Source organism: Bufo gargarizans, chromosome 6 (assembly GCF_014858855.1).
Source record: "Bufo gargarizans isolate SCDJY-AF-19 chromosome 6, ASM1485885v1, whole genome shotgun sequence".
NCBI lineage: Eukaryota > Metazoa > Chordata > Amphibia > Anura > Bufonidae > Bufo > Bufo gargarizans.
In genome coordinates this window covers 193,199,190-193,212,084 of record NC_058085.1, presented here as the reverse complement: position 1 = coordinate 193,212,084, position 12,895 = coordinate 193,199,190, and the positions used below count along the sequence as shown (strand labels likewise).

The 12,895-nt window shown below is 44.3% G+C and overlaps 1 protein-coding gene across 1 annotated transcript in view; it reads right to left on the bottom strand.

Moving 5' to 3' along the window:
* Positions 1 to 9,952, bottom strand: part of MAT1A (methionine adenosyltransferase 1A) — a 131,240-nt gene extending 121,288 nt beyond the window's left edge. The window contains exon 1 of the mRNA XM_044298147.1: positions 9,662 to 9,952. Coding sequence (XP_044154082.1) covers positions 9,662 to 9,755 — 94 coding nt within the window. The 5' untranslated portion in view covers positions 9,756 to 9,952. The remainder of the gene's footprint in view (positions 1 to 9,661) is intronic.
* Between the last annotated feature and the right edge of the window lie 2,943 nt (positions 9,953 to 12,895).

The following is a 12,895-nucleotide window of genomic DNA, read 5'->3' as shown; positions in this document are numbered from 1 at the left end:
AACGAACAACTTATCTGAAGATGTTTGTGGAGGAGAAAGTTGCTGAGCCCGTTGAATCTCAGAGGAAATGTCCGAAGATATCGCTGCCACAAAGATGCTTGCTGGCAAGATGGGTTCAGGAGGGGTGTCAGGAGGTTGGACAGCATTAAAACTTTGGGACAAGGCATCTGCTTTAACATTTTTACTTCCTGGTCTGAAAGTAACAGAGAAGTTAAAACAAGCAAAAAACAAGGCCCATCTGGTTTGCCTAGGATTAAGGCATTTGGCCACCTCAAGAAAAACTAAATTCTTATGATCCGTGAGAACAGTAACACAGTGTTTGGCCCCTTACCAAAAAATGCCTCCATTCCTCAAAAGCCCATTTAATGGCCAGTAACTCGCGTTTTCCAATATCGTAATTTCTCTCCGAAGGAGAGATTTTGCGAGAAAAGAAGGCAAAAGGTCTTAAATTTGTGACGTTGGAAGACTCCTGGGAGAGGATGGCCCCACGCCATCCTCCGAGGCATCCACCTCCACCACAAAAGGTTCCTCAAGATTAGGCTGAACCAAGACTGGGACCATTTGAGAAAACATGTTTTCAGAGTCTCAAAGGCCTGACAGGCCTCCAACGACCAGTGACAAGATCGGACCCTTTCTTAGTTAAATCAGTGAGAGGCTTGGCAATAACAGAATTTTTTTTATGAATTTACGGTAAAAGTTGAATCCTAAAAAGCTTTGAAGTGCCCTTAAGGAGGATGGTCTTACCCAGTCTTGGATAGTCTGAACCTCACTGGGATCCATTTTAAATGAATGTGGAGTAAGAATATACCCAAGATAGGGAATCTAATGAACTCCAAACACACATTTTTCCAACTTAACAGACAGATGATTCTCCCTGAGGATTTTAAGAACCAATCTGATATGAAAAACATGGGTCTTCCAGTCAGACGAAAAGACAAGAATATCATCTAGATAAACAATCATAACTTTGCCGATAATCTCTCTGAAAATGTCATTCGTAAAGTTCTGAAAAACAGCTGGGGCATTGCAGAGACCGAATGGCATAACGAGATACTCAAAGTGTCCCCCTGGAGTGTTAAAGGCAGTTTTCTATTCATCTCCCTCCTTAATAAGAATCAGGTTATAAGCCCCCCTCAAATCGAGTTTGGAAAACCAAGAAGCACCCAAAACCTGGTTGAATAAATCAGGAATCAACGGGATGGAATATTGATTCCTAATAGTGATTTTATTCAAGTTTCTATAATCAATGCAGGGTCTGAGACCACCGTCCTTTTTCTTAACGAAAAAGAACCCTGCTCCCAGAGGAGAGGTGGAGGGCCTAATATGCCCCTTCTTAAGACTTTCCTGTATATAATCTCTCATGGCACTGTGCTCAGGGCCAGAAAGATTGTAAATCTGCCTCTTAGGAAATCTAGACTCGGGAACCAACTCAATAGCGCAGTCATAAGACCTATGGGGAGGGATAGTGCCTGTCTAGGTAGTCGAAAAGACATCCTGAAAGTCAGCAATAAAGTGAGGTATGGCATCTAGAGAAACCCCTGCTTGAACTACAGTTAAACTGGAACTACACTTTGAACCCTATCTATCTAACTTGCCCGAACTCCAGTTAATGACCGGGTTATGTTGTTGAAGCCAGGGCATTGCCAAGGACCACCTGAACCGGAAGATTTTCCAAAATGAAGAACCTTGTCCTTGGATCCCTCTGACTTGGACAATCTTCCGGAAGGAGGAACCTTGGGACACTGACGGACCCAGTGGTCGGAATCGCCACAATAGAAACAAGAACCTTGACGATGGTGTAGTTCTCTTCGTGTCATCCCGAGCTGCATTGGCTCGTCCATCTGAGCCTCCAACTTGGGTTCGATAGGAGAAACCTCAGGTAGGCTATGTGAAGAAAACAAGTGCTCCCGCTGTCTTTAATCCGTCTGTCTAATCTGATGGCCAAGGTCATGGTTTCTTCTAAAGAGTCAGGACTAGGGTAACAGACCAGCATATCCTTTAACCTCTCTGTCAACCCTGCTCTGAACTGGCATTTGAGCGCTGGTTCGTTCCAACATGAGGGAACGCACCACTTACGGAACTGAGTACAATAATATTCCACGGGATGACCCCCCTGGGTAAGGGCCTCAAGATTAGACTCAGCCACAGACGCTCGGTCAGGCTCATCATAAAGAACCCCTAGCGCCTGGAAAAAGACATCAACAGAATTCAGACAAGGGGAATCAGGCGGCAAGGAAAATACCCATTCCTGGGGGTCCCCTTGAAGCAAAGAGCTAATTATCCCCACCCTCTGTTGGTCAGGACCAGAGGAGTGAGGCTGCAGTCGGAAATAAAGCTTGCAACTTTCTTTAAATGTTAAAAAGCTCCTGCGGTCACCCGAGAATAGATCGGGTAATTTTATATGCGGTTCTGCCTGAATGGTGGCGGGAGCGAGAATGGTGGGTGTTTGGGCGGTCTCCTGTGCCTATAGCCTCTCCCCTAACTCTTGAACAATTTGAGCAAGACCCTGCACATGCTTAGTGAGACTCTGTAGAGGTTCCATGCTAATTAGGCCTGTGATTCTGTCACGGGAAAAGAAAGTAGAGAGGAAGTGCACCCCCTTGTAGAGAGTAGAAAGTAGAGAGGACAGAGACAGAGAGGGAACCGGACAGCAAAGGCAGAGAACGGCACACGTGTGCCATTAGCAGACGGATGAACAAGGAAGTAAACTAGACGGAGGTACCCTCTGATGGAGAAGGCAATGACGGGTCAACTAGCCGAGGTCAGTCCAGGAGGTCACGTCAGTACAAAGGGGAAATCCGAAAGCCGAGGTCAAATCCGAGAGGTAGCGACATTACTAAGGGAAAGGCCAGCAGGTTGCCTGTTTAAATAGTGGAGGAAAGGGATCATGTGACGTGGCCAGCGTCACATGACCCATCCCTCCTGCCTGTAGCCGAGTGCCTAGCTTGGCGCTCAGCACCACCTGGTTCCTATGGTGATGGGGAATGTCGACCGCTCCTGCAGGAGGAGAGTGGCCGGGCGTACCGCGTCCCCCGTCACCATGACAACGGAGATGCCGGGAACTAGGAAGCGCAGCCGGATGCAGCGGGCGCAGTAACATCGGGCAGCGCAGGGGAACAGAAGTCCACCGCCTGCATCTCATAACAGAGGCCACTTTTAAAGGGACAGGGTGTTGTGGAAATCACTGTTAAGAAGATGGGGTACTGTGGAGGTCACTAATGAAGGGGCGGCCGCTGTGGAGGTCACTGTTAAGAGGGCGGGATGCTGTCAAGGTTACTTTTAAAGGGGCAGGTTGCTGTTGAGGTCACTGATAAGGGAGCGGGCACTGTCGAGGTCTCAGTTAAGGGGACAGGGAATTGTGGAGGTGACCGTTAAGGAGACAGTCTGCTATGGAGGTCAGTGTTAAGGGTTGGGGTGCTATAGAGGTCACTGTTAAGGGTGATACTGTCGATATCTTTTAATGACATACACAAACATTAAATGAGAAGGATGAAATATACCCATGCAAAGCCGGGTCTTTCTGTTAGTAAATCAAAAACAAACAAACCATGGAATGAAATATGGGGGTGTGAGGAATATGGAATAATATTTACTGTCAGCCATGTCCTCATGCCCCCATTTGGTGACAGATAGCATAGGTAGTGAACTCCACAGGAGGGCCCTGATTCAAAGCCCCAGCCCTGATTGTCATTTGATTCACCTCTTGGCATGTTCATCAGTGTACATGCAAAATAAGTTTCCATTCCCCAGCCATCTGAGTGTCAGCTGGCAAGGAAGAAAGCCCCAGGGGTCCAGGCTTCAAGGAGGCCCCAGGTGGAGAAGGTTACACCTCAATCAACCAGGTTGGAGGCAAGCTAAATCCTGAAGGAAAACCCCCCAGAAGGAGGTATCAGCCCTTGCCAGGATAAGGATACCTTCCAGACATGTTGGCACCTAGATTTCATAAGGAATTATGAATCGCCCAGCCATCGCAGGTGCAAACCGGATACATATTTAAGTCCCAGTGGCCACGATGTTGTTTGATGGGGGCCTGCCAGGGAAAGGAGATATCCAGATCTCCCCACATAAACCAAATACCGGTACCATGTTTGGACTCTAGTTGTAGACGGAACCCAGGCGGATCAATTGGGCCCGGAACCATCTTCCTGCATTATGGTCTTGGGCTATGAGCCCTATTGGTCATTTGCTTCTAGCACCAGAGGAGGAGTAGACCCCTCTCTGAGGCCGGAAGGGGAGGGGCCAGCTACAGGTTAAAAGGCTTGTGCCAGCAAGCGGCCCTGTCTTTTCTGAAGGGGGTCACATTGTGCCAATGTGTTTGGAGAGACCAGGAACCAGCTGACCTCACTACCCCCACATGACTGCAGCCAAGGGCTATTCCACCCTTATGACCCGAAGGAACTCTCATCTACCCGGTAACTGACTTTTACTCTGCTTGTACCCAAATAATCTGTATCTGTAACCTCAGACCACTGTATATATTCTCTGTGTATATTGTGTTTAGTCTAGTGTGCCCTTACGTCGATTAAATATATAATTTAATCTTGTGCTATCTTGTATCTCGATCACGAATCCCCACGTCCGTGTTTTGGCCTAGTTATAAGCTACCACGGGTTGGTTTCTCACTCTATATAATCCCTTTAGCGGAACGGGCTTATATCAAACGAGAAGCTGGTGGCAGATTTCCCGGGCTGAGACAGCGCTGTTTTCACTGCGGCAGTGAAAAGGCTCCCTCAGCTTGTTGCCTCTCTGTGCCCGCGTGGACAAGGAGGTGTGTGTGTAAACTGTACCATCCTGACCTTACCTGCTCTTTTGGAGGGCGTAATGTCTCGTTTTTGGTAACCCGTGACTATACCACGTCTTGTGAGCTCTATGTAGGTGACGTCAAGCGGGCACGAGGTGTGGTATTCGTCACAGGGGGTCATTTATTATTCTGAAATACGCCTAAATTAGGATTATTTCAGGCGCAGATTGTGGTGCAACAGCAAACTGTGACTGTGCCCTGTTTACGTCAGGTGTAAATAAGTGGGCGTGGCATGGGAAAGGGAAGGGCCACCTGTTTCAGACCTAGAAAAAGGTCTAAATGTAAGACAGCTTGAAAGCTGTTTTACATTTAGAACATTGTATAGAGAAAACCACGCACTCTATATATGAAGTATGCAAAGTGGATTTTTTATTGTAGTACACTCCAAAAATTGTGCAGAATAGTGAAAAAATAGAAATAAAAAGAGATTGGAGGTAAATTAACAATTGATTGGCTGAAACCGCAGGCAGGTATTGTCTGGTGACAGGCATATACAGGTGAAACTCGAAAAATTAGAATATTGTGCAAAAGTCCATTTATTTCAGTAATGCAAATTAAAAGGAATTGCATTAATACAACTTAAAATTAGAATTTTGTGAAAAGGTTCAATATTCTAGGCTCATTAATACATACCCCCTGAGCAAAGGGTACCTCAAAATTGTGACTTTGGGGTTTCATAAGCTGTAAGCCATAATCATCCAAATTATAACAAATAAAGGCTTGAAATATTTTGCTTTGCATGTAGTGAGTCTATCTCATATGTTAGTTTCACCTTTTAAATTGCATTACTGAAATAAATGAACTTTGCACGATATTCAAATTTTTTCGAGTTTCACCTGTATATATATTACAGCTCTGAATTCTTGGTTTTTCCATATGTTGGAACAGGTCTGTTTAGTTTCCCCTGAAGACGCCAACAGGTTCGGCGAAACATGTAGGGACACAGGACTTTAGTTTTTAGGCAGGAGTTTGTTAGGGTGCCTACAAATATTTTCCTAATTATGAGGTGATACACAACCAGCTTATTTAAATAGCATGAAGTGCTAACACACAAGAATTGTACACTGATACTTGGCACATGACCCTGATTCTTTGTACTCCTGAAGTTTTTAAACATGTTCCCAAGAAGTCTATCGATTTTTTTGAATATTGAAATAAAATTGAGTTTTATTACTAGTCAGAGGAGCTGCGAAAATACGCCTGGTCCTAGTGACCACTTAATCTCAATTTCATGTAAAATATTGGAATAGCAACCCCCTGAGGGATTTCTTTGTCTGTTATTTTCATTTTCAGTGTAAATGTTGCGCCGTTCAGTATTCGGCGCAGGCGCAGTGAGGGTAGGACGCTCAGCGGCTGCTGGCTTCCTCACTGCACCTGCGCCGAATACTGAACAGAGCAAGATTTACACTGCAGACACGGCCGGCGGGAAGAGAGCAGAGCTGCCCTGGCCCTCTCAATCAAGAGAAGAAGGGTATGAAAAGAGGTGGGAGCACAACGCTAATGTCAGCCAGCGTAATACCCATTTTTCAGGTGGCAGAAACCCTTTAAGTAACCATCATCTTTAACCAGTGTAGATACATAGGTATATCTTTGGTTTATTCAGAGTAACGTTATTATATGTAAGCTGGCAGATATAATGCTAGTATTTGACAAGGTACGAGGTGGAGAGGGGTGAGCATGGAATAATATATCTCAAGATATGGGGGCGGTTTGATAAATGCAGGTAGCACATGGAACAGGTGCAGGGATTAAAGGAAGGGGGAACAAGGTATTGGAGGAAAACAAGCTTACCGAGAGGTGTTATGTTTGAAGAATGGCTGTCAGAATGTGGATAATCACAGAGCTGCAGTGTTGGGGCAGTGGTGTGGGTGTCCTTATATGCTCCCGGGATACCTCACTTCCTGTTTGCGCTGTATAGGACAGGCACATGCGCGGTAGGAGCAAGGTGCGCTGACGTGCCTGGGATTCTTCACTTCCTGTGATAGGGGCAAGTTCATATAGAGAGTGTGTGGTTTTCTCTATACAAGTATCTATGGGCATAGACCTAATGGTGAGGAACGGGGTAGGGGCAGGAAGAGTGGGCAGAAATAAATAATAGCAGCTCCCTCTCGCATTGTTGGCCCTCCAACTAGGGTCTTGGCATCCAGGGGCATACCCTTCCAGTGGAGGAGCATTATCCAAACAGCGCCACGATCATGGGAGGTGGGTCAGACAGAGAAGGAGGGCGCGACATCACGTCTTCACGTCATCACGTCCACATTTTCTGACTCGGCGTCAGGGGACTGGATGCCTGCTGACTACCTGTGTCATCGCCTCGGATGTCCTCTCCGCTCCTTGTTTCCCCAGCTTAGTAGTTCTCCATGTCCTCCGCAATTGTGGTGAGAACTTTCTGTTCTGTGTCTTTTATATTTTTTTCTCTGCTCTTTGATCTATGAGCGTAGACCCGTATACCACAGCACCTCACAGAAAAACATAGGAGTGCATATTCCTCTTTTTTGCCATTACATTTAGAACAGGCGATGGATACGCCAAAGTTATGGAGAGGCCTGCGACGGCTTAGGGCTTTATTAAGACAGGCGTCTTAAATGCTGGTCCTGTATTTCCAAATTTGTGACTGGTACTGAAGCTGCATTGTCTACTGGAAAACTCAAGATAGCACAAAAATTTACCTTGTGTCTCATTGGAGGCTCAGATTACCATCTCTCCCTCCTGTAGCTGTATTAGCTATATTAGGTACTTTGTGTAAGCCCAAGCTTACCAGGAAACAATACATCGACAACATTATTGTAAATTACAAGCAATACATTCCCAATGAGATAAAACAAATGGCCACACTGTATGGACACTGTATGGTGCAGAAAGGATGTATGCATCAGGCTCACAAGGTGATTACACTCCATACGCAGCAAGTACCATCTGTATGATACAGCTGACACCACCGGCAATGACCAGGATTTGAGATTAATCCAATCCCTTTCAATTGACTCCTCAGATGCCATGGTCAATCGTGACTTTGGCATCTCAGTGGTTAGACACAAGGAGGGAGCCTATTCTGTCCTTTGATCGGAGCGGTAAAATTGCAGGGTTCCAATCTATTACTATGGAAGTCTAAGGTCCTGTGAAGATTTACCATAACAGCCTGTTAAGGCCTGTCTGAGGAAGAGCTTTATAAAAAACTTGTCAAAATCTCATAGACTGCAATGGTATTCTATAGCAGTCCATGGTACCAAGCATTCAGAAGATTGCATATTACAGTTCCTAAGGAGTCTAAAACATACAATTTTTTTATTGCTTTATGTAAAAAGGCACAAAAATAGTAAAAAACAAAATCGCCCCACCAAAATATTTATGATGCTTAGTAAACGCCTTGAAGAGAAAGAAAATCAAAATGGATGATTTACTGATGAAAAAGTCACCCCAACATGGTACCAATAAAAACTACAGCTCATCCCACAAAAAACAAGCCCTTAAACAGCTCTGTAAACAGAAATATAAAGTATTGGTTGTCAGAATATGGTGATGCAAAGAAAATTTTCATTTTTTAATTAGTAAAACAAAAAAACTATATAAATTTGGTATTGCCATACTTTTACTGTTACTTTTAGTGCATAGTCAATGCTGTAATAACAAAACCCCAAAAACTATGGGCAATTTCAATACAACTCATCTTGCAAAAAAATAAGTAAAAATCTTATGGCTTTTGGATGACGGTGAGGGGAAAAAAAACGCAAAAATGAAAATCAGCCTGTTCCTGAAAGGGTCAAAATACAGCTTACCCTAGTTTAAAAATGTTCACTTTTAGAAGACTGTGTGATAAACCACATGAATAGGCCATATTTCTGCTTTCTTTGAATGCATTAGGTTCACGATTGAATGGCTTCTGCGAATTACACATTCCATTCAAGGCAGTTTGAAGAAGAAATAACTGGGCAGTGAGCCAATGCCTGAAGTGTCATAGTTAATTACAGCTCTGAACATGCATATGCAATGGATGTAGAAGATATTTATGTACACGTGCAGCACATGCAGAATAATTTATATGAATGAATTCATGTAAATAGTTGGTAGAAAAGTAAAATAGGCAATTATTTTAGACCTACTCAATCTTTGAGACTAACCATTACCCATTATTTTAGATCAGACCATTATTAGCTTAACTAGAATAGATAATAACTTTACCAGAAAGTGTAACCGTTATAAGGGTACTTTGACACTTGTTTTGCTGGATTCCGGCAGGCAGTTCCGTCGCCGGAACTGTCTGACGGATCCGTCAATCTGTATGCAAACGGAAACCATTTGTAGACAGATGCGGATCCGTCTCACAAATGCATTGCAATACCAGATCCGTCTCTCCGGTGTCATCCAGAAAAACAGATCCGGTATTTTTTTTTTTACATTTTTAAAGGTCTGCGCATATGCAGACCGGAAGACCAGATCCGTCAATGCGGCAATTTTAACGGCACTAATACATTCCAAAAGAAAAAATATGCCGGCATTCCGGCAAGTGTTCAGGATTTTTGGCCGGAGAGAAAAATGCAGCATTTGGCGTTTTTTTTTTTCTCAGTCCAAATACTGAATTGAAGACATCCTGATGCATCCTGAACAGATTGCTTTCCATTTAGAATACATTAGGATAAAACTGACCAGTTTTTTTTCCGATATTGAGCCCCTAGGACGGAACTCAATACCAGAAAACTTTGACACAAGTGTGAAAGTACCCTAACATTAAGCTTTTGTATCTTGTAGCATCTATGTATGTCCATTTACTAATTTTGTGTTCTTTTTTCCTTAGTTCTTCAAGTATTTAATTATATGACTTATTGCCCCTTTTACCCTATGAACACCACCAGTTGTACTTACCAGGATGTCCTTCTCCCACAGACTCTGAAGTGAACATAAAAGATCCAACATCATCCATATGGTGGTCTACTAAACCTTCTACTGGTCCATTCATGGTTTGGCTTTAGTTTAAGCGTTCGTCTGAAGATGATTTGAAAAAAAATAAAAAAGTCTTCGGAGTACTTGTGTAGACCTGACAGCTGATGTTTTTTTTAACTGAGCAAGGCTGCTAGATCTTGTTACTGCTAGTAGCTCAGTTACACAGTGACTGTGTGTGTTTAACACTGCACCCGCCTATCCCGTGTCACGGTTTAGCTGTCAGTTCTCCTATATATGGGAAGTAAAGGTTTTTCAATTACCATGTGAAAAAAGTGGCACAAACATTTGTCTGGCAAGAAATCACAACGTGACCCTGCCTGTTTGTATATCAACTCAATATCAGTTGTAGCAGTAAAATATCTACGTAATGAACTTCTGTGATAGTATACATTAATTATCAATATACTTCAGCGTTAATTGCAGGGAAATAAATATATTCCCTACCACAATGATTATAGGTAGATAGTAGAATATGCAGGATCTGCCCCTACCCCCTTGTGGGCTTATATTTGCTACATATTCTATATGCATGCAAAGTTTTCCTTCTGAGGTTTATACTCCATTTACACACACCTCCTAGAGCTGTCTCTTTTTATTATTATTTTTTACAAAGTTTCACTCCCTCCTCCCCTCCCAAGCACTTTAACGCAATTACAGCAATGGCAAATAATGTCAGTGACAAAGACATATGCAACTATATTACAAAGCTTCCAAAAATTGTCCCTTATAAGGGGCAGATGCTGTTTAAACACACACGGTGTTATGGGAAAATAACTGTGTCTTTATACACACAAGTATTAGTTGTGAGAAGAAAGAGTGGCTTATTCTGAACAAACCTGGAAAAATTTTACCTTTTAAATGGGAGCAGCAGCAGTAGAATGTGGAGATGGAAAGGGTAGGGTAATAGCGGAATGTGGCCGCAATAGTGGCAGCAGCAAGAGCAGCATAGCATGGAACAGACAAGGCAGTAGATGTGTGTGCAGCTGTTTAGGGGTGGTAGCAGGGCCGTCTTTAACAAGGGGCAAAAGGGGCAGCTGCCCCGGGCCCAGTTGCTCCTGGGGGCCCAAGGCAGCCACCTCTTGAGCCCTGCTAGCCACTGCTCCGGGTGTCAGGCTGTCAGCTACACAGGGGGTGCTGCCATGCCTGCCTGCCGGCACTCCAGGCAGCTTACTGTGAGACCTGTGATTCTCTAAGACCTTAGATGACATCATCACCATGTGACCAGTAACCTAGCTATATTACTGGTCACATGGCTATGAGGTCATCAAGGTCCTACCAGGAGTGTTGCTGTAGAAGTTTGCCTTAACTGTGGAGCTTTTTTTGTGAAGATTACATCAGAAAAAGGTGACAGTGGCTGTTATGCTAATATACTGTAAACTACTGTGCTGTATAGTGTGGGGGCCTGTATACTGTGGGGGACTGTATACTGTGGGGGCCTGTATAGTCTGGGGGCTGTATACTGTGGGTGCTGTATATTGTGGAGTGCTATACTGCTGTACTGTATACTGTAGGGGCTGTATACTGGGGGCTGCATACTGGGGGGCTGTATACTGTGGGTGCTGTATATTGTGGAGTGCTATACTTCTGTACTGTATAGTGTGGGGTGCTGTATAGTGTGGGGGACTGTATACTGTGGGTGCTGTATATTTTAGAGTGCTATACTGCTGTACTGTATAGTGTGGGGGGCTGTATACTGTATACTGTGGGTGCTGTATATTGTGGAGTTCTATACTGATGTACTGTATAGTGTGGGGGCTGTATACTGTATACTGTGGGTGCTGTATATTGTGGAGTGCTATACTGCTGTACTGTATACTGTGGGGGGCTGTATACTGTGGGTGCTGTATATTGTGGAGTGATATACTGCTGTACTGTATAGTGTTGGGGGCTGTATAGTGTGGGGTGCTGTATACTGTGGGGGGCTGTATACTGTGGGTGCTGTATATTGTGGAGTACTATACTGCTGTACTGTATAGTGTGGGGGGCTGTATACTGTATACTGTGGGTGCTGTATATTGTGGAGTGCTACACTGCTGTACTGTATAGTGTGGGGGGCTGTATAGTGTGGGGTGCTGTATCGTGTATAGTTTGGGGTGCTGTATACAGTGAGGTGCTATACTGCTCTACTGTATACTGTGAGGTGTTGTATACTGTGGGGTGCTGTATACTGTGGGCTGCCATACTGCTCTACTATATACTGTTGGGTACTGTATAGTGTTGGGTGCAATACTGCATACTGTGTGGTGCTGTATACTATAGGGTGCTATACTGCATACTGTGGGTTGCTGAATACTATAAGGTGCTATACTGCATACTGTGGGGTGCTGGGGTGCACTGTAACACTAGGGTGAACCGAGCCCCGGTCTCCTTCCTGCAGAGCGGTTCCCACTTCCAGCCTAAGCCCAGCTGCCCAGAGCACTGATCCTGAGCCGCTGGAGTCTTCAGAACTGGAAGTATTTACAGTCATTCACTGTACTCTACCAAATGTGTGTATTTTTTGTGTGTGTGTTGTGGTGGAGGGCGTGATTGCCTGCTACGGTGTGGGTGCTGTATATTGTGGAGTGCTATATTGCTGTACTGTATAGTGTGGGGGCCTGTATACTGTGGGTGCTGTATATTGTGGAGTACTATACTGCTGTACTGTATAGTGTGGGGGCCTGTATACTGTGGGTGCTGTATATTATGGAGTGCTATACTTCTGTACTGTATAGTGTGGGGGGCTGTATACTGTGGGTGCTGTATATTGTGGAGTGCTATACTGCTGTACTGTATAGTGTGGGGGCTGTATACTGTATACTGTGGGTGCTGTATTTTGTGGAGTGCTATACTGTTTTACTGTATAGTGTGGGGAACTGTATAGTGTGGGGTGCTGTATCGTGTATAGTTTGGGAGCTGTATACAGTGAGGTGCTATACTGCTCTACTGTATACAGTGAGGTGTTGTATACTGTGGGGTGCTGTATACTGTGGGCTGCTATACTGCTCTTTTGAAGAACTTGGTTATGTCCTCTTTTATTCTCTTTTACATTATCTTTGATATTCTGTGCAATAAAGTCTTCCTTGTAGTGTACTAGGTTACGGATAGTTTGTGCATACCCATCTCCCATTGTGCTGAGGCCACATTCCTGAGAAGTGGTTATCTCAGAGACATGCGTGC